General features: G+C 30.8%; 1 protein-coding gene across 2 annotated transcripts; it reads right to left on the reverse strand.

Moving 5' to 3' along the window:
* Positions 1–12,781: 12,781 nt before the first annotated feature.
* HY2 (phytochromobilin:ferredoxin oxidoreductase, chloroplast / phytochromobilin synthase (HY2)) lies at positions 12,782–25,676 on the reverse strand. 2 transcript variants are annotated; one of them, XM_007015135.3, is made up of 8 exons: positions 25,372–25,675; positions 24,116–24,232; positions 19,920–20,014; positions 14,882–14,975; positions 14,630–14,761; positions 14,404–14,508; positions 13,291–13,341; positions 12,782–13,204 (listed from the first exon to the last, which is right to left on the reverse strand). In XM_007015135.3, the coding sequence occupies exons 1-8, from the start codon at positions 25,591–25,593 to the stop codon at positions 13,016–13,018; spliced, it is 1,005 nt and encodes a 334-aa protein (XP_007015197.3). In that variant the 5' UTR covers positions 25,594–25,675; the 3' UTR covers positions 12,782–13,015. The 2 variants fall into 2 exon arrangements, with proteins under 2 accessions (XP_007015197.3, XP_007015198.3); XM_007015136.3 differs by having other exon boundaries at positions 13,038–13,178; positions 25,372–25,676.
* Positions 25,677–27,085: the final 1,409 nt, after the last annotated feature.

Below are 27,085 nucleotides of genomic sequence, written 5' to 3' on the forward strand. Positions count from 1 at the left end.
AGCCCTTGTTCAATAAGTCCTCCAACTGATCTTTGAATTTTCTAAGCTTTGTTGGTACCATCCAATAAGATGGAATAAAGATAAGACTTGTACCTTGTACCAAGTCAATGCAAAACTTTATAGCTCTATCTCGAGCTAACCTTGGCAACTCCTTGGGAAACACATCAATAAACTACCTCAAGATTGGCATGTTGACAACTTCACCGAGCCCCATATGGGTGTCCTTAACTAATGCCACGAATCCCTGACATCTCATGCTTAGAATCCCATGAGTCATCAATTTATCCATAGTAATATCTGTTGAAATCTCATCAACAGAGACTAGTCCTATACCTTTAGGACCTTCGAATTTAAAATCTTCTCACCATGTCTTGAACACAAGGTACCTACCTTATCATAAATCAACTTTATGATACCAACTTTGTCACATCCCATTTTATGGTGGGACATGACCGGTGCATGGACCCAAACGGGTTAAAATATCCAAAAAATTAAATTTCTTAAAAAATTTATTGATATGTTTTGGTATAATTTTATCATGAAGATGTTTGTATATGTTCTCATTCTATTTAAATGATATGTTTGTATTATGTGTTTTAATTAGTCAATTATATATCTAATGTTATTTTATGTTAACTTGCAAGTTATTGTAACTTATTTTATTAAAGAAAAATATAAATATTTATCTGGATTACACTACAAAATATTACAATGATTGAAATTCATGCTATACTAAACCATAAGTTTACTAATTATTTTAATGTTTGACATGACTGGTTGGGTCATCTCGAATCAATAATGATACGAAAAATTATTGAAAAATAAAGTGATCGTTCATTGAAAAACCAAAAGATTTTTTAATTTTATAAATTCTCATGTGCTACTTACTTTTAAAGCAAATTAATTACAAGGCCATCACTAGTTAAAATTGAGACTGAATCTTTTACATTTTTTAAACGTATTTAGGGTTATATATGTAGATCCATACATGCACTATGTGGACCATTTAGATATTTTATGATTTTAATCTATGTATCGACTAAATGGTCACATGTGTGCTCATTATCAACTTGCAATTTGACATTTGCAAGATTACTAAACTAAATCATTCGTTTGTGAGCACATTTTTTTTATTATGCAATTAAGGCTAATCGTCTTGACAATGCTTGTAAATTTACGCATTAGCCTTTTAATGAATATTGCATGTCAGTTGGAATAACTGTTGAACAGCCTGTTGCTCATGTTCATACATAAAAATGATCTAACCTAATCTTTTATTATAGGCCTCCAATTGATTGCAAGGTCATTGCTTATGAAAATTAAACTCTCCATTTCTACTTGGGGGCATGCCATTTTGCATGCAAAAACATTTGGACACATGCCAACAAGTTATTATAAATTCTCCCTTATACAATTGGTTTATGATTGGAAACCAAGTATTTCCCATTTAAAATTTTTTTGATGTGCAATATATATCCCAATTGCTCTACCACAATGCATAAAGATGGGTAAGGAGGTTAAGAATGTGTGTTGCATATGAATCTCCATTGATAATTAAATATCTAAAACTATTAAAAAGAGATTTATTTACGAAAAGGTTTGTTAATTGTCATTTTGATGAAACAGTTTTTCCAACATAAGGGAGAGAAAATAAACAGCTGGAAAAAGAAATTTATTGAAATGCATTATCATAATCTAGTTTTGATCCTCATACAAATCAATGTAAAGTTGAAGTTAAGAGTATAATTTATTTACAAAATATAGCAAATCAATTTCCAAACATATTTACTGACCTAAAGAGAATAAAGAAATTTCATATACTAGCTGCAAATGCTCTTATTAGAATTGTTGTCCCTGCATAACAAGGCACACTAAAAACATGGGAAATCAATCTATTTCAAAGATAAAATCCTTAAAAAAGAAAGGAACAAATATTAAAGATGCTCAGAAAGAGGAAATAAAAACTCCAGAGGAAACCCCTGATATAATTGATAAAATTTTAGAAGAAATTCAAGTACTTGAAATCATTGAAAATGAAAAGATCTCAATAAAATGAAAAAAGATTCATTAAGTTCATGCTCTAATTTTGGCTACGTATGGCTTATAGTTGTATGTCTACCCTATATGCAAATCAAACCTCCTGATCAACTAACTGCATTCGATCATACACTATTATATTCAAGGTCTACCTAAATCTCCTTGGTCAAGGTTTAACCTAAATTTCCAATTCAATCTAATTGGTGATCAAGCAACTAGAAGCATTAAGAGCATAATAAAATAACAACTTAAATCCATCAAACATAAGCAAAAGAGAGATAAATAAATCAGACTACATATTGAGTTCAATCATAATCTTAGATTAATGAATTAGTTCCCCATCAAGTCACATGTCATCATTGAATAAAATTTAAACATTAAAAATAAACCAAAAAAATAAGAGAATAAAATGGATAGAAAAACTCAAGAATTGTATTCTTGATCTACAATCCCCTTTAATCCTTCAAATTCTTCTCAGCTTGAATGATTTTGCGGCTTGACTCTCAACTGTCAATCTAGTGTTTCATTTACTTCTAAAAGTCTTCTAAAAGGATGTTTTTATAAGGCTTTGAAGTTAGGCTAAGTTGGGTAAAGAAAGAAGTCAATTTCAGCTGGGATTTCCTCATCAAACTATATGGGCCGCAGCCTTGACCAATTAGAAATCGTAATTGCTCTAGGACTACTATAATATGTTAAATTCAACAAGATTTTTGACTATCTTCCAAGCCGAACTGGGTGAAGTGTTAAACATAAAAGTTGTATCTTTTTCTCTTATCTTTCCAATAGTTCAAGAATCACTTCATTTTGAAGTCTGTAGAGAGAGTTATGGCCCAAATACCGAAATATGTACAGTAAAAGTCTACACCTTAAAATTACTCTTCTTCTTCCAGTAAAATTCTTCATTCATCAAACACTTACAAAAGCACAAATAAATCAATAACAACCTATCTTAACCACATTAGCACCAAATTAGGTATAAAACTAACTAAAATTAGATTGACTCACCTAAATTAACTAATTTAAAATAATTAAATAAAACTTACTTATTTCTATGCATTCCTATAAGAAATAAGCTAAATTACTATCAAAATTAAGCCCAAGTAACTCTATATCATAGAGTTGTTTGTTACCAATAGACATAATTGCTAGAAATAGATAGAATTTATTTTTGTCTAAAACAAGCACAATTGTGTATGTTGGAAAAACTATCTCCACTGCTTATAAATAAAACCCTCATTTTAAGAAAAAAATTACAGAAACAACAAGAAAGAACATTTTCTCCTTTCTTTTCATTTTTTTCTAAATTTGCTTATGTATGGTTTTATTATAGAATATCACGTAGAAATCCAAATAGTCTTGCCTTATTAGTGGATGCTCAGTAGATTGATTTCGTCAATGCAAAATGCAATCAATCTTTAGCCTTCATTGTATCTTCGAGATTTATTTCCTGTAACCCTTTTGCACACAATCAAGGGGGAGAATAAAACTTTAAGGACAGTGACGCTGCTACACGCCTTGAAGCCATTTCGATTTTTTTCCAATTCGACAATCCAACAATCTTAAGGCTTTATTTTGTTTCAACAATGGTTGCGACAAGTGGAACACTAAGAAAATTGGCTTCTAACTTTATGAAATTGGACTAGTTTAATAGTGGCAACTTTCTAAGATGGCAAAGAAAATGCATTTCCTACTATCAACATTGAAGGTTGTCTAGGTCTTGACAATGCCTAGACCAAAAAAGGTGAAAATGAATCTATTGCTACAACCGGAGAAAGGTAAAAATGGGACAATATAGATTATATGTGCAAGGGTCGCATTTTAAATGGTCCGGCTATTTGACACATACCAAAATGAGGTTGTTGTAAAAAAATTATGGAACAAACTAGAAACCAAGTACATGACATAAGATGCAACAAGTAAGAAATTTCTTGTCAGACGCTTAAAGAATTATCAAATGGTCGATGGACATTCTGTTATTGAACAATTGTGGGAAATTGAAAGGATGCTTAATCAATTTAAAAAATATAAAATGAATATGGATAAAACTATAGTTGTGTCCTCCATTATAAACAAACTTCCTCCATCATAGAAAAACTTTAAAAGAAGTTTGAAGCACAAGAAAAGGAAATACCTCTTTAGGTTTTATCAAATCATCTTCAAATAGAAAAGGAATATAAGAAACAAGAATAGGTTGTTTCCGGTGAAGCCAAAGTACACGTTGTGGAAGAAGGACAGACCACTAAACTTATCAAAAAGAAGTTTAAACAAATTGCTAATGGTCCAAAATTCAAGAAAAAGAACAAAAAGACATGCTTCCATTGCGGGAAACCAAGACACTTCAAGAAATAATGTCATTTATTGAATAAGAAAATTACTTCTGAAAATGGTGCTACTTTTGAAAATTTAGTAGCAATGATTTCTAAAATCAAAGTGCTTGAGAAAAATGATGCTTGGTGGATTGATTTAGGAGAAACAAAACGTGTGTGCAATAACAATAGTCTGTTCAAGAATTTTGCACTAAGTAACCATGGGAATTTCCTGTACATGGGAAATTCTTCTATAGCAACTGTTAAAGGCAAAGGGACTATTGAACTAGAATTCACTTCTAGAAAATCTTTAATTTTGAAAGATGTATACTATATTCCAGAAGTTAGGAAAATTTTAATGTTTGGAAGTCTATTAAATAAGTCCGGTTTCAAGCTTGTATTTGAGGTAGATAGATTTATACTGTCTGGGGGAGGAATATTTGTTAGGAAGGGTTATATGTGCGAGAGAATGTTCAAACTAAATATTATTATTAATAATAAGAATAAGATTGTTGTTTCTGCTTATATGGTTAAATCTTTTTATTTATGGCAATATAGATTAAGATATTTAAATTATAGAAAATTAGATGATATTGTTGACTCCATATGTTTTTGATGATAACAAAGCATTCCTCATTCATCAATGTCTAACTTCACTATTTAAGTGTGCAAGATAAAGTTAATTTCTTCAATAAAATTAGTGTTTAAAGGCAAGATTATATAATAAATAAGTAATCACTTAAAGTGAGAAAGATGAAAAGGGTAGTGAAAATAGAGCTTTTATAATTGATTAACAAGTAGCTTTAATCAGTTAAGGCATGATTGGATGACAAGCTAAAGCAAGACAAAGGAGCCTTAATCAACTAACACTAGGCTTAACTGATTAAGGAGGTATTGGAGGTTGAAGACAAAGTCATGCTAATTGGTTAATCAATCAGAGCACAAAGAGTAAATAACTTCAAAGTGCCAAAATCAAATTGGAAATAAGGTTGACTATTGAAGGGAGCCAAACTTGAGAAATTCAAATTCAAAAATTTTCTAACTGATTAGAGCTTGTGTTAATCAGTTAAGGCTGAAGGAAGTAAAGCTCCAATCAATTAAGGGGAAAGTTAACCAATTAAAGGAAGTCTGTTAAAGTAGAGAACCATGAAGATAGAGGTCTCTTAATCGATTAGAGTCTCTTGTAATCAATTAACACGGTGTACCCAACTGTAAGACAATGCAAGGCAAAAAGGCTATAATTAGTCAGAGTTGCTTGTAACCAATTAGTCGAACTCTGTCTACCCATTTGAATTTAAACACTATAGGACAAAATAATGGCTAGAATGGCATCAGAGTTGTTCCTAACGGCTAGAATTTGTCTTGAACAGCAAAATCTATCTTCCTAAATATAAATTGAAGCTCTAACTGTCAAAGAAGGTAGATTGAAGCATCAAGAAGCCATTTTGAGCAAAAAGCCAAAGAACCTTCACCAAAAACACTTGTTCTTCACTCTTATTCTATAAAAAATGTTTGAGCTTGATTGTAATCTTTCCAGATTCGTAAAGATACTTAGTTGTACTTCTTTTTCTTCTTTTTTTGGGAAATTAGAGTATGGGAAGCACTCCAAAACTTATTGTAAGGGATTCGAGCTTGGATTAGAAACTCACCTCGTAAAAACTTGATAAAAGCTATTAATCCACTGGTATAGTGAAGTTGGGTTGAAAATCTTTGATTAAGAGATCTATGTAATATAGGTCAAGAGGACCAAACCACTACAAATACTTGTGCATTATCCACTTCTCTCTTCCCTTTCTTACTTGGTGTCTTTTAACTATTACAAGTTTTAAATCTTCCTTTCTCTAATTGATTAGAAGCTCTACAAGCTAAAAAAGGGTAACTTTAAAATTTTTAATGTTATTTACCCCCCTCTAGCACACCAACGGGACCAATAAATATGTATAAAATGGACTTAATTTCAGAATTCAATAAAAATATAGATAAATGCAATGCATACTAACAAAAATAACAAGAAATTTTTTTTCTAAAGTTAAAAGAAATACTAAACTAATTGAATTAATACATAGTAATGTGTGTGATATTCATAGTACACCAACATTAGCTAGAAAGAAATATTTTGTCACATTCATTGATGATTTCTCTAAATATTGCTATGTATATTTGCCACATTCTAAAGATAAAGTGCTAGATAAATTTAAAGTATATAAATTAGAAGTTGAATTACAATGTGAGTCTTATCAAGTGCTTAAGATCGGATAAAGGTGAAGAATATTATAGTTCAAGTTATTTTACCTCCACCGGGATAGTCCATCATGTTTCATTACCTTACACACCACAACATAATGGTGTGGCAGAAAGGAAAAATAAGATTTTGATAGAAATGGTAAATGTTATGTTATCATATTCAGGTCTTGAAAAATGTTTTTGGAGAGAAGCTTTATTAATAGCGTGTCACATATTTAAAAAAATTAAAAAGGAAACTCAAATAACCCCATATGAGCAATGGAAGAAAAGGAGACCAAACCTTATTTATTTGAAGGTTTGGGAGGGTAGAGCTATAATTAAAGTTCTGAAACCGAAAAGAAAAAAATTGGGTGAAAGAGGAATAGAATGTCTATTTACAGGATATGCAAAACATAGTAAAGCATATAGGTTCGTGGTAATTAAACCAAATTATTCAATTCCAATTAACACAGTTATTGAATCAAGAGATGCAATATTTGATTAAAATATATTCAAATCTGTTTCAAGAAAACTATAGCCTCTACAATCAATTTCATCAAATGACATTCCATTGAAATAAAATGGAAATAATGATAAATCTAGTCCAGAAATAAGGAAAAGCAAAAAGGTTAGAAAAGTAAAAGATTTTGGTCTAGACTTTTATATGTTTATTGTAGAAGGAACATAAGAAAAGATTGACAATAAAAACTTTTATTGCTTTAATTTGGAATCGGACCCTATTACATATGACTAGGCAATAAAGTCTCAAGATTTCAAGATTTTGCACTTTGGAAGGAAGCAATATATGATGAAATGGACTCAATAATGGGAAATAAAACTTGAATTTTGGTTGATCTACCCCCAAGTTCCAAACTAATAGGTTGTAAATGGATTTTCAAAAAGAAAATGAAGGTATATGGAACCTTAACAAGTTCAAAGCAAGATTAGTAGCCAAAGGCTTTACGCAAAAGTAAGGGATTGACTATTTTGATATTTATGCTCCTATAGCAAGACTAGCTACAATTAAACTTCTAATCTCATTTGAATCGATTTATAAGTTGGTAATTCACACAATGGATGTCGAGACAACATTCTTAAATGGTGAACTAGAAACGAAAGTCTATATGAAACCACCGTTATATTGTTCCAAGACAAGAGAATAAAATTTGTAAGCTTATCAAGTTATTGTATGGGCTTAAACAAACACCAAAACAATGGCATCAAAAATTTGATAAAGCTGTTTAGCCAATGGCTACATTATAAATGAATCTGATAAGCGCATATATAACAAATTCCAAAGTGGAAAAGGTGTCATAATTTGCTTATATATAGATGACATTCTAATTTTTGGCACAAATTAGGAACAAGTCGAGGAAGCAAAAAGATTGTTGTCAAATAACTTTATAATGAAAGATATGGGTGTAACGGATATCATCTTAAGAATTAAAATATTTCGAGATGAAAATAATATAACTTTATCACAATCTCACTACATTGAAAAAGTGCTCAAAAAGTTTGATCTTAATGATTGTGTACCAGCATCTACACCCATTGATCCTCAAATTAAATTAGTACATAATGTTGGTAGGATTGTTAATCAATTACAATATGTAAGAATGATTAATTACTTAATGCATATAATTACATGTATAAGGCCAAATATAACATTTGTTGTTGGAAAGTTAAACAGGTATACAAGTAATTCAAGTATTTTGCATTAACAAGCCATAAATTAAGTACTAAGGTACTTAAAGAAAACAATCAACTATGGTTTTTGCTATAATGGATATCCATCAGTATTGGAAGGATATTTAGATGCTAGTTGGATTACAAGTTTAAAAGATCATGCTTCCTTAAGCAGATGGATCTTCATGTTTGGGGGGATGCCATTTCTTAAAGGTCTAAGAAACAAACATGTATAATAGATTCTACCATGACAGTCGAATTTATTGCATTGGTTGCTGCCACCAAAAAAGCCAAATGGCAAAGAAATTTACCCTAATGTATACCTTTGTGACCTAAACCAATTTCACCAATTTCTATCCGTTATGATAGTGAAGCAACTATAGTAAAAGCATATAGCCCAATGTATAATGGAAAGTAAATCAAATTAAGACATAGCTATGTCCAACAATTAATTTCTGATGAAGCGATCACTATAACTTTTGTAAGGTCTAGTGAAAACTTAGGGAATCTTTTAACAAAAAATCTTGTTAGAGATCTTGTAAGTAAGACCTCAAAGGAGATGGGGCTCAAGCTCATAAATTGAAAGTCACCCATTGTTATTTGATTTCTCCATGCAAGCATACATAATGCAACAAATAATATAGAAGTAAGTAGAGTATCAAATCCCACAAGGAATTACACCAACTTAAGCTAAGTACTAAAATTGTGGTAAACTAATTTTATGAAAGTAAACAAAATTAAAAACAAAATTGAACTAACAAACTAAAACTAATAATTGAATGACAAAGTTTACTAGAAAAACGATTTATTAAAAGCCTAGGATTATGATATTTCTCAACACTTCATTTGAATACTCTTTCTCTTTGTAGACTTACTTTAATGGACTAAGTTGTTAACTTAGAGTCCCAAGTTATTTATAAGTCCCTGTCAAGGTGCTCATAAAAATCTCTCTCCCAATTAATTTACTATATGTCTACATAAATTCAATTGAAGACAAATTCATTAAATTTGTGCTCTAATCTTGGCTACATGTGACACATAGGTATAAGTCTATCTTATATTCAATTCAAATCACCTAATCAACTAAGTGATTATAAACACATGCTATTCCATTCATAGCCTAATCTAAACTCCCTTCGTCAAGTTATATTTAGTTATCTAAATCAATCTAATTAGTGATCAAGCAATTAGAAGTATTAAATACAAAATTGAAATAAACAACTCATACCCATTGAAAATAAGCAAAAGAGAGATAAAATATTCAAATTACATGTTGAGTTCAATCATAATCCTAAGAAAAGTAAATCAGTTCATAATATCTATTGAAAATGTCATCCAAAGATAATTAACCATTAATCCAAGTCAATTGAAGTACGAGAAAAACAAAAGTAGAGAGAGAAAATAAGAATTAAAGTTTTTGAATCTCTAATCTTCTTTAAATTCTCTTGCTTTCTTACTTTGTTTTCATCCTTTTTTTCTCCAGAATAGTTGCTCTCTATCTCCCCTTTGAAACCTCTGAAAAAAGCTCTTTAAATACTCCTAAAAAATCCTAGTATTAAAAATCCAATAAAAACAAACTTTTGGAAACACTTCTGGGTGCCACAGCCTTCCTCCTTAAGCACCATGACACCTTAGGCTCGGGTCAATGTATGGGATGTCCTTTCTTATGCTATCTCTACTGCACTACTTCATCGGGTCAATGTATGGGATGTCCTTTCTTATGCTGTCTATACTGCACTACTTCATCTTGTGACGTCATTTTCTCCTTTTTTTTGGGTTGAACTAGGCAAAGTGATAAACATGAACGTCGTAACCCTATCTTTTAGCTTTCCAATAGTTTACGAATCACGTCAATTGAACTTCTATAGCGAAAGTTATTCTCAAAATACTAAAGCATATATAAACAAAGCTATCACCATACTTGCACAGGTTATCACCAAATAAGGCTTTTGCGTAAAATTTCTTACAAAAGCAATAAAAGAGATTAGCAATAACTAAACTTAAAGTAAATTAAAGCAATATGACATAAAATTTAACTAAAATAACTTAAACTAAACTACTTAACATGCATTAAACTTAATTAAGAAAAACAACTAAAATACTTAATTTTGAATCTGAAAGTTCAAAAACTTAACTACTTAAACCCTCAAAATATGACAAAAGAACTTTATATAATAGAGTTATCAACCATGATAGAAACTCGACTTAGTGCTCGGTAAAACGTCAAATCTTGAGTTCAATGAGACAAAATACACCACCTGTATGTGGCTACTAGCATTATAATATGATATATTATATTTCATCCTAAATAAAGTGTTAGGTATCCATAATAGTAAGGGAATAATGAGTTATATATTTTTAATATACCTATAACATAAATTTGATTAGAATGTTTTAGTTATGAGGGCATTCTTGATAAGATCTACCTATGTGAGTGTGAAGTATGGCTACTTATAAAGAGCTCATGAGCTTAACTGTAATAGCACTCATGAAAAGAGGATGTTGATGTATGGCCATAAAAACGTCATCGAATACTATGCATTCACTGGTATTAAAGTCATTATGTTAGATGTGTTCGATTAACTAAATAGAATAGCTAGTTCAAAGCATAGTCTATGATGCAATTTCGATTAACTTTAACTCATTTTCACTAAGTGGAAGTTCAATTAAAAGACACTTTCATTTATACAATCCATTTTCAAGATTATCAAAAAGTTTGATTATTTTGAAAATAGTGAGGAATTATTGGATATTTTCAACAATAATGAATGTGGGATAAAATCCACCATTGAAAAAATAAAAGGAAAACGAGTCATTTAAATAAAGAGGAATATACGTCCATTATTATTGGACTTTAGTAGGCAATGGACGGTCAATGTGTTTTCTGGGCTTGGGTGAGCTTGAAATTAATTAAATTTAATATTTAATTATTTACAATGGCACTTGGCACTTGGCTCTTGGACACCTAGCAATGTAGATGCAGGCAATTGGTAGAATTATTTTTGAAAGTCATTGGAAAAATTATTTTTTTCAAAAAGAAAAAAATCGATTAATAAACTATAACTATTAACTGTTGGAAACAGATAGAGAATTGTAAATGTTAGAAATAGACACAACAATTATGTCTAATTTGAAAATGTATTTGAAAATAATTATGTCTATTGGTTACCAACAAACATAGTTGCTGGAAACAGATAAAATCTATTTCTGTTTAAAACAAACAATTGTATTTGTTGGAAAACTGTTTCATTGCCTAGAAATAAGACCCTCTTCTGAAGAAAAAAAATACAAAAACAAGAAGGAAGAACATTCCCTCCTTTTCTTTTCAATTTCTTCCAAATTTACTTCTATATGGTTTTTACTGCAGAATATCATATAAAATTCCAGATAGTCTTGCATCAGTGGATACTCAATAGATTGATTTTGTCAACGCAAAACGCAATTAATCATTAGGCTTCATTATATTCTTGAGACTTATCACCTGTAACCCTTCTACACATAATTAGTGAAGACTAATAAAACCTTAAGGACAATGACACTAATACATGCCTTGAAGCATTTCGATTTTTTCTAATTCAATGACCCAACATATTATATACTTTTTATTTTCCTTTTTATTCATCTTAACAATAAAAAAATCAAACCAAACCAAATCAAAGAAGATACAGTGATAATATCTTATTTAGCGATATGCCTCCCCTTGTAAATATTTTTTGTTAATTCTAGAGAAAACAAATTCAAACCAAAATTATTGAACAATTAATATATACATATACTTAATATTAAATGAAGACAAACATCCAATCTAAAACTAATTAACAATAAGTAGAGAAATTTTTGTTAATTTTATATATCCAGAGTACTTTTAAATTAACAAATGTGAGATTTTATTTTTTATCAGTACTTCCAATGTTCTCTCTCTTGAGCAAAGATTATTAATCTATCACGTGACATGAATCACAAAAAGAGACACACGATGAGACCAATAGAAGGGATAGCACTTACTCTGATACTATGTTAAAATTTTGAAACAAATATCCAACTTTGAACTAATCAAGTGACAATAGTAATATGACTTTTATTATATTTATACGTTCAAAATACTCATAATTTAACAAATATGAACTTTCGTTTATCACCGCCTCCCCTCAAAATATTAATGCATTTATTATTGGTTATTATTGATTAAATTATTAATGGCTCCCTTTTAAATAAGCAAAACTTAGATAGGTGAGAATTAATGAAAATCAATCTAAGAACCTAAGTTTAAAGGAAGAAATAACACTTGGCTTACCTATAATAACACCCTTTTCTCCTAAATCAAGTTCCATAATATTATAACATTAACTGCCACATCTAATTTGTTATTGCAATCTCAATCAATTACCTTGTTGCATCTTGGTCTTCTCTTTAATGCTAACTCATGAAACCCTCCCATCAGGTAGCTATGCCTATGGGCTATGTGGATCAGCTACCCAAAGGGAACCGCAGTAATAATGTCATACCAAGGTACAAATCAGTCTGTAAAATTATGAATACAAAACAAAACTTTGATAACCATTTTACAAAAATAATTAGGCTGAATACAGCCATTCTCTTTTAAATACTCTGAAAATGACTATAACATAGAACAATTCCTTAGAATGGTTGAAACAACTCTTAAGACAAAATGATTGGAACATTAAAACAATACAAAAGACAAGCACGCAAGAGAAGATAGAAACAAGGAAAACTAGGAGCTGAAAGAAATCCACAGTAACAAGTTATTTTCTCAAGTCATTACCAACAAATTCTCCTTTAGCATCCCAAGGGCGAGTTTCAAAGGACTTCCCAATGATGCTTCGCCTCTCATTTATAGCCCCATCCTCACTCCGGTACTCAGGAAAGTAATCAAGGAATGTTTTGCTTCCTAGCTCATCAATGCCACTAAAAAGGAAATTTCTCAATAAATCCTAAGGATTAAGTGTCAAATGTTAGTAAGCAACTATAAGGGCAAATTGGCACAGAATCGTTAAATTCACTGATTCATAAAATATACCTTGGCAAGCTTCTCACCAATTAACCTTTTTAGAACTCCATGACCAGGATCCTGCTTTCATATGAACCAAAAACATCAACAAAATAAAACAATAGCACCTGCAAATGTTTAAGATTAAATATCATCTAAGAAAATAAACCAGTCAACTCACACTCTCTTCTTGATCCTTTATCCAATGATATTGAATCATAAGTGTCAAAGTCAGGAAGAAAATATTATCTGATACAAAGTGCCCCTCATCTAACCATTGCTTTTTGCACAAAGCAAGAATATGGTCTTATCTTCATGGTTTACTTGATTATTTTTCAGATGTAACCACACTTAATTTTTAGGCTTAACAGCTGACCATGCAACTTCCAACACAAGAAAATTTTCATGATGAGGTTTTGTATGCCACCTGTTTATCAGGGACACTACACTGTCCTGGGATATCCATGAAAAAAATAAGCTTTTATCTTGGTCTGATGCAAGCAATGAATACATGTAGAAGTCTACAATATGTTATTCCTAGGAATCAATTCCAAGCCCATTTGCACTTTACCTGTGGACCCAATTCAATTGTACCTGTAGGCTAAGTCTCATGCTACCCTGAAATTTGAAATAACTAGAATGAAAAGTCCCAAGAATTGAACACAGGATTGTTTGGTTACCTATAGTACCACATTAGAAAAAAGAGTATAGCAAAAGCTTTAGTTGATTAATAATGAGTCAATGACATGTTTCCATCCTCAATATGGATACGCCAAACAGATAAATAGGGTATGGTCCAATAAGTTATAACGCAAGCTTTTCTATAATTTAATAAGTAGGAAATTTCAGCAACTAAAACCAAGGACGATGCTGAGTTGATCAAAGAAGCAAGAGTGACATGCATTTAGTTACTTCTTTACATAATATCATGGGGATGACAAACAATTCTAGGTAGATAGTTTTATCTGCTCTTTCCCTATTCAAAAACTTAAAAAATCCATTTGCAACTACAATCAATTATTTTATCTTCGTTGAACTGCAATGAAAAAATCAACTCCAAAGGCCCCATCTGAAGCTAACAGACATGATAGGCTCATAAAAACAAAAAGACCGTAAGGGAAAGGGAAAACATGGAATAATCACCTTTTCTGCTCTCCATGTTAGATATCTATGCTGTGCTTCACGATTGCACCTAATTTGAGATGGATCAGTATCCTCCACTGCTTGCTCCGTTAGCTCCATCCATGTCTAATAGAGCATCATGAAGTAGGAAAATTAAGCACAGTTTCCAAGAGACAAACAACAACGCCAATTATCATTCCCAATTTACGTCCGGCAATGACAACATTTTCCAGAAGAATACATCTACCTTGTAGTATTCCATGAATGCAGAATATAGAACTTCATGTTTGGATTTGCTTGAAGAAAACTTGGTCCATATCACTATTGGTGAGAAAAACTTTATAGATTCACTTGTAAGCTTTCCCCCCCAAGGTAAAAGCTGCATGAAATCTGTGTTCAGTCACCATCGCATAAATTTTAGAGACGATCAGTAAACTGATTAAAATAATTATCAAAATCGGGATTTACATAATGTGCTGGTTCCAAACATCTCATTTACCTCAGTATACTTGAGACCTAAAGGCATTAAGCTGTCATAGTACCTTTCCTTATAGCCTCTTCGACTACTGACATCATGCAAAGGGTTCAGGTCCCTATAAATGATCAATCAAGGATAAGTTCCAAAGCTGTGAGTTCTCCTTTCAATCTAACAAAGCAAATTTCTTAAGGCCTCCATGAATTATTTTTCAAACATTTGATGTCAACCATGAGCAGAATCACTAGACATACAAACTTTGCATAGAGTCTTGGAAATATAAAACTAATATACACAACAAAACAGAAAAAGCTATACTTAGTGCGAATTAATCTTGTATCATAAGGATGTCAATCTGGCTCTTTCTCTTGTCATCTCTTTCTCTCTTTGTAGGACAGAAGGAGGCAGATGGCTGCTCAAAGTATCAGAAATACCCAAAGAAGTAATAAAATGCAGACATATACAATTGGTGGTTTCACTGGTAATTTGCAACATCTTGCATGCCTATAAACTGTTTCTACTTCCACCATGGCTCCTTAATGTGTCTCCTTAGGGCTCACATGGTATAACTCTAGAGCTAAACAAATTTAAGAAGTTAATTCAAATTCTATTTAAACTGACTTCATCACTCTTTGATTTGCCATGTGTGCCGTTAGAATGTCAAGTGATGAGGAGCACTGACCCACGAACAAGTGCAGAAATGGAAGCCAACACAAGAAATTATTTAGCCACCATGGGCAATGCAACAGAAAATCTCATTCCACAACACTAGATATGTCTGCTACAAAAGAATGACAAGGAAAGAGACTTGAGTACTGTGCACTTAAGAGAAGTTGTCTCCTTATCATGTATTAGCTTTAAATTTAGTCCTATTTTGAAATGACAAAAGCAAATAAACAAATTGCTATAATAAGTTTTATTTTGAATTCATCAAAATAAATGATTCCTTGTAGGCTTAAGAAACATACAAAAATCTTAAAAACTTAATGAAATTCAATTCATGTATTTATCAAGTATTTAAAGTCATACTAAATAGGAAAAATGATTCTTGAATGAAGAAGGTTCAAATTAAGAGGATTTTTTAATATAACAGCCACAAGGATCAATCCCAAGGGTTAGAGGATCAATCCCGTAGAAGTAAAAAGCACCCCAGCCAAAGCTACAAGGATTGATCCCAAGAGTTAAGGGATCAATCCATTTTGGACAGAAGCAAAAAGATCCCTTGCTGCTTGCTAGGGATCAATCCCACCATTTGAGGGATCAATCCCCCCCTCATAGATTTCTAAATTTCAAGTGCAGGATCAATCCCAAAGGTATGCATTGGTAGTAATGAAAGTAGAATTTCAGCAAAGCCACAACTCTTTTTATATTCAACGCTAAGCATTGGCTCCAACAAGATTTGCACGCATAAATACACTATCTTTGGTCATCTATGTAGAAGAGTAAGATAAGAAACAAGAAACAAGTTGAAAGCAAGCTTTCATTTTTTTCCAAGTTTTTCAAAGCCTTCAACTGATCTTCAATCCATTTGAGTTTTCATTTCTACTCTTTATAATCATCTTCAATATTGTCTCCTTGTAAACTTGTACTCACTAAGCAATATCCACTTATTAGAGGTCTGCTTCCTTGTATGTTTTCTCAAACACTCAAATCTTTAGAGGTTCCAGCTAAGCTTTAAAAGATAAGCAAGTTACACCTTAGCCTTTAAAAAGTATTGTGTAGAGGTTCTATCTAAGCCGTAAAAGATAGAGAGGTTATACCTAAACCTTTGAAAGGGTATTTGTATTGATTGAAATTAATGGTGGATTCAACTCCTTAGCAAGCTAAAGGAGAGAACGCAAAATCCAAGAGGAAGGGCCGAACCTCTATAAATCAAGTTTGCAATACTCACTACACTTCACTCTTTATCGTTATTGCATCTACTTTCAATTAAAAAATTATTGAATTGTTAACTATCTTAATATTTGTTATATTTCTTTTAAAGTTTATTTTGTAAAGAAGATTTTTAGAAATCCAATTCACTTCCTCTTGGATCATTCATTCTAATTAAGCTAACAATTGGTAACAGAGTTTGGATTCTATTTTGTAGATCTAGCAACCTAGAGTGATTTTATGGCTCAAATGAATATGTTCAGAGAGATTCCATCAACATACCTCCGATGCTTGACAATTTTAACTTTACTTAATGGAAGGCAAGATTGAAAGTGTTTATAATGGCACAAGACATGCAACTATGGAAAGTTATAGTTGAAGGCTTTGAAGCTCTTCCAGAATCCAAGTTGTGAAGAGTGGATTGAGAAACACAAAGAGCTTATGCAAGTTAATGGAAGCGCCATGAATGTAATTTATAAGGCATTAGACTTCAACAACTTCAACTTGATCTCAAAGTGCTCCGTTGCCAAAGAAATATGGGAAAAGATAGAAGAATTGTATGGATAACAAAAAAGGAAGAGGAAATGGAAGAAAAGCTTTGTGAAAGTCAATGTTCAACAAGTGACACAAGACAAATAAAGATGAGGAATCACATGAAAGTCAATCCTCAAAGCAAATCAAATCATGCCTCATGGCTCTTGAAGAACCCAAGGTAAATTTTTCACCTTGAGAACCTAATTCATATTCATTTGGAGAATTGCAAGAAGCTTTTGAAGAATTCGCAATTGAATATGAAAAATGAATTTGAAATATAAGAAAATGATTTCGAAGTTCAATGTTGAAAATGAATTATTGATGAAAACAAAAATTGATTTAGAAAGACAAATGAGAAATTGAAAATGGATTTTGAAGCATGGCAAAAGAAAAATGAGATTTTTGAACAGAAATATGAAGAATTAATAAATGAGAACAAGAGCTTTTCAAGAAAAACTTATGTGCCAAAATGAGCTATAGCAATCATTGTAATTTTTCATGGTCATTCTTCAATCACTTGTCCTAATAAAAGACATGCTCCTTTTAAGATTAGACAAGTATGGGTTCCTCAAGGGACAAGAGATATGGTCACCAACCCTCAAGGACTCAAAGGAATTTGGGTACCAAGAACCAAGTGATAAATGTCTCTTGTAGGTGCGTTAGAGCAAGGAGAAACAAATATTTTCTTGAAGATTGGATGCTCTCTAAACACATAAAATGGAGAACGGGCAATCTCTATGCCAAAAGCTATTCGTTCATTTGAATGAAAAATTCGGTTACCCATTCTTATTTGAACATTAGGTGCATAAATTTTTATTGACAACTCTCCTTTGAGATTTACTGATATGTCTTGATTATGCAAAATTCATTTATTGTGATACATGTTATAAGTTGCATAATCTTGGAGGTATAAACCTAAAATTGAGTATCCACTTGTTCTAAATCTTGAATGCTTGATAATCTTGCTATAAATATATTCTCGTGCTTAGTGAAATTGATTTTTGTACTTATATTCTTGAGACATATTTATATTTCAATTTAAGGGAGAATGAACATAAGCACATCCTTGTACTTAAATGCTTGATATTATGGTATATGTTTGACATGCTTGGTGCAATTGAGTTTTGTGCTTAATATTTGATTGAATTGTATTTATGCACAAACTTAGTGGGACCATAAAAAGCTTAATAATTTTGAGATTTCAAGATTTACACTTTGAAAATCATTTTCGCAAAATAAAGCCTTAAAATGTGACACTTCATTTCAACAATTTTTCAAAGAGAAAATACTTTTTAAAATCTTGAGTTCAATTATTTAAACTTGTTCAAACAAAGAAACTTGATTAACTTGAAATGATTTTAATTCTTTAAGTGCTAAAATGCAAGTTTTCAAGGCTTTTTCAAGCTTACAAGTACAAATCCTACTTTTAAACAAACATGGGCATGAATTTGAACAATTTAATGTTGTTGATTCAAACTTTTCTAAATGGTTTAAAGAGCTTAAAATGCATTCCAAATATATTTGCCTATTCTTGTAACCTTTTCAAGGAAATATGAAGTTCCCGGAGTTTTTTTTTTTTTTTGAAAAGCGAAGTTCCCAGAGTTAATATTTTTATTTCCTTGGTTATAAGGTCAAATGACCACTTGAACAACTTTTTTTTAATCATCTGGAACTTGTTGAAATAGTTCAAAACGGTTAAAAATGAGCTTGACAAGTTTTGACTATTTCACATGGCATTTCCAAGCAAAAATAGGGTTTGCCGTACTAAAAACTCAAAACCTGGAGTATATTAAGCTTTAAATGGTTTATACTATTTAGTTTACCATATTTAAACTTGTTTGAGTGAATTTGGTGCTACAATTATGGTTTTAATGAACTTTATGCCTTTTAAGTGATATGTGGAACAATTTGACTTGGTCAAGGCCTAAAGTCCTTGATTGAAAAAAAATTCACTCATGTTGAACATGTTGAAAGTACCTTGAATGACTTAAACAAGTTTGTTGTGTACTAAAATTCTTATGAACTTGTTTTGTACCTTTTAAGTGAATGATACCATGCTTTAATGCTACAAGGGTATTTAAGGTTTTTTTTGTTGTATAATCTTGAGTTTGCACCCTTGAAAGCTTGAAATATGGATTTGCTGGTCACGCTTGCTTGTACCTTAGTTGCTTAACATTATTTCAAATGTTTCAAATGCATAAATCGTGTCTATACCATTAATACTCTTGAATACAAAAAAGGCATGGTTGGGATATCTGAAAAAACAATGCCAAAATGGTTCAAAAATTGTTTTTGACCCAAACTTTTGATTCCCACAAGTTAACAGTGATTTTTTAACATGTTTGAAATTTCAAATTTGGTTAAAATTCAAAAATCCCGAATTTGGCAGCATAAAACCAGCAATTTTTAACTGATATTAGCTACACTAGCTCAAAGGATCAATCTCCTCCTTTCCATAAGCAAAATCTGTAAAGCTTTCAAAGAAGGATCAATCCCATTATTAAAGGGATCGATCCCCTCTATTCAATGATTTTTCTAGAGGAATGAATTCCAAGGTGACAAGCCTATGCAAACACCTTTCGACTTTTGTGTTATTCATTCTAATTGAGTAAACATCATGTTCCACAAATAATGAAAGAAAATAAAGAAAACTTACAGCACGACTATGTTTGTATTGGCAGCAGTGAAGAAGTTGCCACAGAATATGGGTAGATCAAATTCTGGTTTTGGAAAGGCAGCAAAATCCAATACCTACCCAAGAGAAAGACCAAACAGAGGTTGTATCAAGAAAAGCACAAACCATAGTATATACAAAATAATAGACAAACGGCATGGCTTTTACTAATGCAATAATCACTTGCACTAACTAAGGTGAAAGCAAAGACCTAAATAGCCAAGACATAGAAAGAGCATCTCTCTCTGTTTTTTTAAAACCCTACATCCACTTGTTCTGTGAGTAGTTTCTTCTTCTACCTTTCTATACTGGACCTCAACCAGTTTTTGGGACAAATTTCTCATGAAACTAGAAGGCTATATGATAATTCTATTTTATGGAATTATTTTTGTCCAATTTTGTTATTAAATATTAGCTAAGTGCTTAATTTTTAATTAGAATCTAGTTATTTTTAGTTGTTTTTATAATTACTTTATTTTCATTAAGTTATTTTAATTTTATATTTATTTACTTTAATTTGGCTATTATTTATTAGTTTGTATGCTTTTGTAGGATTTAAGGGAACAGGGCTTAATTTTGGAAAGTACGGTGTTTAAAAGATCTAAAATTCTGCTTGCATATGTTTAATTGTTTTGACCATAACTCACATTCCAGATTAGGGGTGTGCAAACGCAAACCAAACCGAAGTGAGTTCAGTTTTTTCAATTTTATTAGTTTAGTTCTTCGGATAATTCGATTAGGATAGTTCGGTTATTAGAATTAATTTGGTTCAGTTTTGTTAGGTATTTTCCTAACTGAACTAACCGAACTTGAGTAAGGGTATTATGGGGATTTTACATAGGAAATAAATCCTAAACCTAATCTCTTCTCTTCAGCTATTACTCTATCTGCCGTCTCCACTCTCTTCTCTCCACTTTAGTTCATCACTTCGGTTCCTCTTGACTCTTGCTTGCTGCCATCCTCCACCCTTCCCACATCAAGTAAGTTTTTTATTTTTTTTTTGGTTCTCATTTCGGTTCCTTTTGTTCAATGTTCAAGGGTGGGTTCAAATTTTGGTTGAAATTTTGAGCATGAGTAAGTTTTTTTTTGTTAAAATTTTGGTTATCGCTTGTTCAGGGTGGGTGAGTTTGTTTGGTTCATGGAAATAGGACAGAAAGAAAGTTAGTAATATGTAATACACCAACTAGGTTGAGAATGCATGAAAGGAAGAATCAGTAGGCTTTGTTTGAACCTAGATCAATACCCTATAAAATGCTCTGCTTTTATTCTGTTTTTATATTGCTTTGTTTGTAAGTCTTAAAAGAACATAGAAAGATGTTTCTTTCTCCTCCTTGTTTGGACTTTCAACTGGTCGATCAAAGGAGGAGAGATGAGAAAAATGTTGCACAAACTGAGGCTTTATAAAGGGTATGTCAGCAGGAACTAAGCCCTTGGAGTTGGGACAATAAGGATAAAACTTTTTGCGATTCCTTGCTTGATTCCTAGGAAAAACTACGAAGGAAAGAGCTTTTCAAGAGGAATAAATTACATGCAGTGCTTCAGGTTTTGGGTATTGACCAAATAGCTGTAAAGTATTTCTTCAAACCAAGTCTATGTTGTCTAACTTTACTTGAGCTCATTGTAAAGTAGTTTTAGCTCCAAAATTCAGCGTAGGTTCAATCAATCAGCCATAAATAAGGGTTTGCTTTAGGTGTTAGAAAAGTGTTTCCTCTGTTGCTTTACATATTTTATTAACAAAGATTCATGACTACCAAGCATTCCCAAAGGCCATAGACATTTACTTCTAAGATTGCAGTGGACAATGTACTTGATAATTTTTGAGGTAATTAAGTAATGTACTAATGTTATCTAATGTCTATTTGAATTTATAAAATATTTAATATGTTCTAACTTACCTTTTTTTAGTCTATTTGAAACTAATGATTTTTTTTTAATGTTTTTCAACTTTTAAGGTATAACCTGTGTTTATGCTAAGTTGCTAATGGCATCAAGAGGCAATTGGTGAGGAAGTAATCTTTGAAGATTATTTGCATTCAAGACTGTTTGTTGTTTTTATCCATTGTTGAAGACTGTTAATGATTTGCTATTATTTGTTGAAGACTATTTGTTGTTTTTTTTATCCATTGTTGAATATTGTTAATGATTTGTTGTTATTTGCTCAAGACTATTTATTGTTGTTTTTATTTATGTTTTTAATTACTTCTTGTTGTTTGTATAAGTATCTATTTTATTATAATTTTTTATTATCATTTTTAATATCTTTGTAGTATTGATTTATAAAAAAAAATACAACATAAATAAATCTATACAAACAAAAAAAATCAAAATTTCCCAAGTTCGATTTTCAGAAACCAAACAGAACTAATCGACTTAGTTCGGTTTCGGTTAGTTTGGTTATTTGTAGAATTCAATTTGGTTTCGATTATTTTTTACTATGAGTTCAGTTAGTTTGGTTATTAGATATCCAAAACTGAACTAACCGAAATAACTGTTTACACACCCCTACTCCAGATGTCCAAATGATGCGATTCTTGCGCCATTGAAAAGCTAAGAGACAACACTACAACTTTCATAAATATCACTTTACCCAATTCTACCTCAAAGATAGAGAAAATCACATCGGAAGATGACTGGGTAAAATGCTGTGAGAATGGAAATTTTAAAGATGATATTTGATATTTGGGCTTCATTACACTTTTAAGCCCAAAAGTTAGAGTGAGTAGGTTAACTTAGGGAATTTTAGATTAAAATTGTTAATATAAATATGATGTTTTAGGAGAAATCAAAGAGAGAACCCTTAAAGATTCAAGAAACTGAAAGTCGAGACAGAAACTCGAAAAGCAAGGCTGTACATAATTGTTTTGTTTTCTTTCTTAGTTTTTATTTTTCTTGTTACTCTCAATGGTTGAAATTTATATATTGTTTTTTGTCTTTGCAATTATGAGTATAAATTTATATATTGTTATTTCTCTATGCAATTCTGAGTCACTAATTTTATTTTTCTAGGATTGCAATTGAACTCACATGTAATTTAAATTTTTAAATCTCTTTCTTGCTTGCTTCAATTGGATTTGAATTATTTATTTCAATTTATTCTTAATGTTTTTTAATTGATTAGCCACCAATTAAATTGATCTAGGAACCTAAACAAATTTGGGAAAGGGAGTTTAGTGTAGACTAAAATTAAAATAGAATATGATCATATTAATTGATTTGTGTATAGGATGAGAATATACATATATGTCGTATGTAGCTAGAATTAGAGCCTAAACTTAATGAGTCTAATTTAATTTCAATTCACATAAGATATAGTGTTTTGGTTAAAATAGATATTTTTATAAGACGAGTCGGGAAACTTTTATAAATAATTGAGGACTCTAGGTTAGCAATTCAACCCATTGAAATAAGTTAAGGAAAAGAGGTAAGATTTAGATGAAGTATGAAGGATATTGTAATCCTAAACTTGTTTGATTTGACTTTTACTTTGATTTTTTTTTTAGTTTAAATTTTGGTTAATTAGTTTTAGTAATTGATTTAGTTGTTTAATTTTGATTGTTTGGATAAGGTTAAATTGTTCTAATTTTAGTACCTAGTAAAATTTTAAATTAATTCTTTATAGTATAGATACTCTGCTTATACTTGCGTAGGTAAAATTTTAACTGATAAGTTTTTGATACCGTTACCGGAGATCGAACCCGAGTCACCCTCGTGACAAGCGTGAATACTTACACACTGATATAGTTTCCGCAATAATGTATTGATGCCTTCAAACTTTAAATCTAGCTTTTAGTAACTCTTAGTTAACAATTGAACGGTGACATTTCTATAGACTCCCACATCAAGAACAAAACAAAATAAAGCATGGCAAGACCAAGTTAGTTAAAAAAAAAAACAATAAGGCTTTTATCAAGAGAAGAAGATGCATTAGATATTTGGATTAGAGCTAGATCACAGCTTCTAATGATCTATGAGCCATATAAAGAACTTACTACAATTTTCATGAGTGTAATGTCAAGGAGCAATATGAGAAAGTACAGATAATGACAAGTTCTAACAATTACAAATAGTTTAAGAAGAAAACTCGGAAGTTTGTCAAGTTATAAAACCCAAGACTAACTTGATGATTTTTCTAATTTAAGAACTCAAAACATTAAAGGTAACAAATTACAAGGTCATACCTGCATAGCTTCACCCTCAATGCTTATACTTCGAAGTAGTCTGATTCTAGGAGCCTCAAATGATAGCATTTCAAGCCTCGTTTTGCCATCCAATGCAATCATAGAACCATATCTTTCCTAAAGTGGAAAAAATTATATTGCAATTACAGCAGGAAAATCAACAGTAAATCATGAATTCATAGCACACCAAAAATTTTTACACATCAGTATGTCAATTGTTGCAATGTTCATCACGGCATCAACCAAAACAACAAAAACAATAATGGTAGTGGCAGCAAGAAATGATGGATTAGCCCAAAATCCTTCTTTGTCTAGTCTGGCTCCAACACCTAATAACCCTTGTTACCCATGAGAAACCCCTAAAAGTTGAACTTGACAAGCTCTTTCGCTGGATTTGGGCTAATCAAATGATAAGCTCTACTGCCAATAACTGCACCATGCTTCAAACAAAGACCCTAAAGAAGTGTGCCCTTCATGTCTTATGAACAGATAATCCCCCCATTTTCATCAATGAAGAGGCATGGTGAATTGCAAGTAGCAACATTCTTGATGCTCCTTATGCGATTTCAGTAGATCCTAAAATATTTCTGCTTTTCAAAATGAACTCAAATTACAGAATGGTAAATAAACAAAGAACATTCCTAAAGACATTGTCTTGGTCCAATTTGCATGAAAATAAATGGCCAGTCTAAACTAAAATAACTAATTTATAATTGTTTTCCATATGGAAAAGATCAATCCTTTACATGAATAAATTAACTATAAGATAATAATTTTTGTGTCTATTCATTTTTTATTTTTTTTTCTTTCTATTCATTTTTTGCAAAAAGCAAATAGCAAAAGCATCAACCAACTTGAGCCTAAGAGTTTCTTTCAACTAAAAAGAGTAATAATTTGTGAAGATATTGCCAAAAATTATGCCCCATAAACAAGTCTACCTCAGAATTTTCCATAATCAAACCATCAAAATAGACACAAACTTTGTTCTTTAATTATTTTTTACGTGAAATTTACCTCAACCTAGAAATAGATAAACGTAACACTAGGATTCATCCACACAGTAGCGGTAACTCTAATCTAAAAATCTCAGAGATCTAAACAAAAAGCTCAAAACCAATATAGAAAAGAACCAGGATACATGGGGAAAAAATATTACAAACAACACTAAACCCAAGAATAATTAAATCAGAATAACCAAAAAGAACCCAAAAATTCTCATTAAAAGGTACAAAAAGAAGAAAGAAGGAACCCATTACCTGGAGGGGAGAGGGGAGCAAAAGAGAATGGCGTTTGGTTTCATTGAGAGCAAAGTGAATGAATTTCTGGTAAGAAATTGCAGAGGCTTGAAGCAAGCAATTCCTTCCCTTCTTCCTCTTCCTCCAGTAAGAGTTAGCATTAAGGTTACTGGTCATTAATGAAGGAGGAGGTTTTAACTTTAAGCTTAAGCTTGACACTGATGAAGAAGACGAATGCTCCATATTTTTGAATTTATTCAAGTGAAACTGCAACTCATTTTGAGTTGAGTTGATGATTTTTTATGTTATTTTCTGTAACTGCAAATGTTGTTTCCTTTTTGACTTTTATGGTTGTTCTTTGGGTTTTAGCCACGTGCACAGAAACCTGATAGAAAACCCATCTTCTCAGCCCACAATTATTCTAGAGCAATTCTTTGGGTTTGAGCCACGTGGACAGAAACCTGATAAAGAACCCATCTTCTCAGCCAACAATTATTATCGAGCAATATGCTATGCAACACAAGCCCCATGGAACGCATGCTGATTCTGGGCCATGAAAGGTTTTTCTTTTTCTTTTTGATGATTTGACATTTAAATTTAAATGAGAAAAAAAATCACCTAATTCTTTTTCTTTTTGCGCATATTAAGAAGTTTAAGAGAAAATCTTTGTAGTTGTAGCTTTTCGTAGGGTTGTCGACGGATAAAGTATTTATTAATTTTAAGATATTTAAATTTTAATTTTATAAAAAATTAAATATTTAAACTCTATTAATTATTTTAAATAATTTTAAAAATTATTATTTTAATCTTATTCTTAATACATTTTCACTAACTTATAATTACCTAAACTTATTTAAAAACTCAATTAAAATAAAAAAATATTAAAATATTTATGGTTACCAACAATGAAGGACAAAAAATGGAGCGACAATGATGGAGGATCGGAAAGGTTGGTTAGGGGAAGAAAAGAAGAAGGAAGGAAAGAAGAAGAACGAATAAAAGAAGAACTACCACTTAGTAGCGAGGAAGAAAACAAGAAAAAAGGAGCAACTAGCGGGGAGAAGAAAAGAAAAGAGTGACTATGGTTGTTACCTTTAATATATTATTATTATTATTATTAAATTACAAAAATCAATATTATTATTTTTTAGAATAAAAATCAATATTATTTTATTATTTAAAAATTATTAATTTAAATAATAATAATTATATTTTTATAAATAAATATAATATATAATACAAAGTGTATGTATTAAAAGACATTATAAGTTATATACTAGAAAGTGTGTGTATATAATATATACTTAAAAATTTTATAAGTTATAATTTTTATAATGTTAACACAAAATAAAAAGTAAATATATTTATATTTAAAGTATATATATTAAAAGCATTTAGTGTATATATATAATAATAATTATATTCCTTATAAATGAACCTAATATATATAAAGTAAATATATTAAAAGACATTACAAGGTAATTAGTAATCATAGTTTCATGAATTAATTTAATTAATTTTATGAGTTTGTCCTTAATTAAATGAAATTAAAAAAAATAGTTAAGTTTCAAAACTATTATAATCTCATAACTTCTTTTTAAATAATTAAGTTTGTTTATTATAAGTTTATATAAAAAAACATATATATATTATAATTTATAAGTTATAATTTTTATAATGTTAACAACAATAGAAAGTAAATATGTTTATATTTAAAGTGTGTATATATATATAC

The sequence above is a fragment of the Theobroma cacao genome, chromosome 9 (assembly GCF_053813885.1).
Source record: "Theobroma cacao isolate CCN51 chromosome 9, ASM5381388v1, whole genome shotgun sequence".
Classification (NCBI taxonomy): Eukaryota; Viridiplantae; Streptophyta; class Magnoliopsida; order Malvales; family Malvaceae; genus Theobroma; species Theobroma cacao.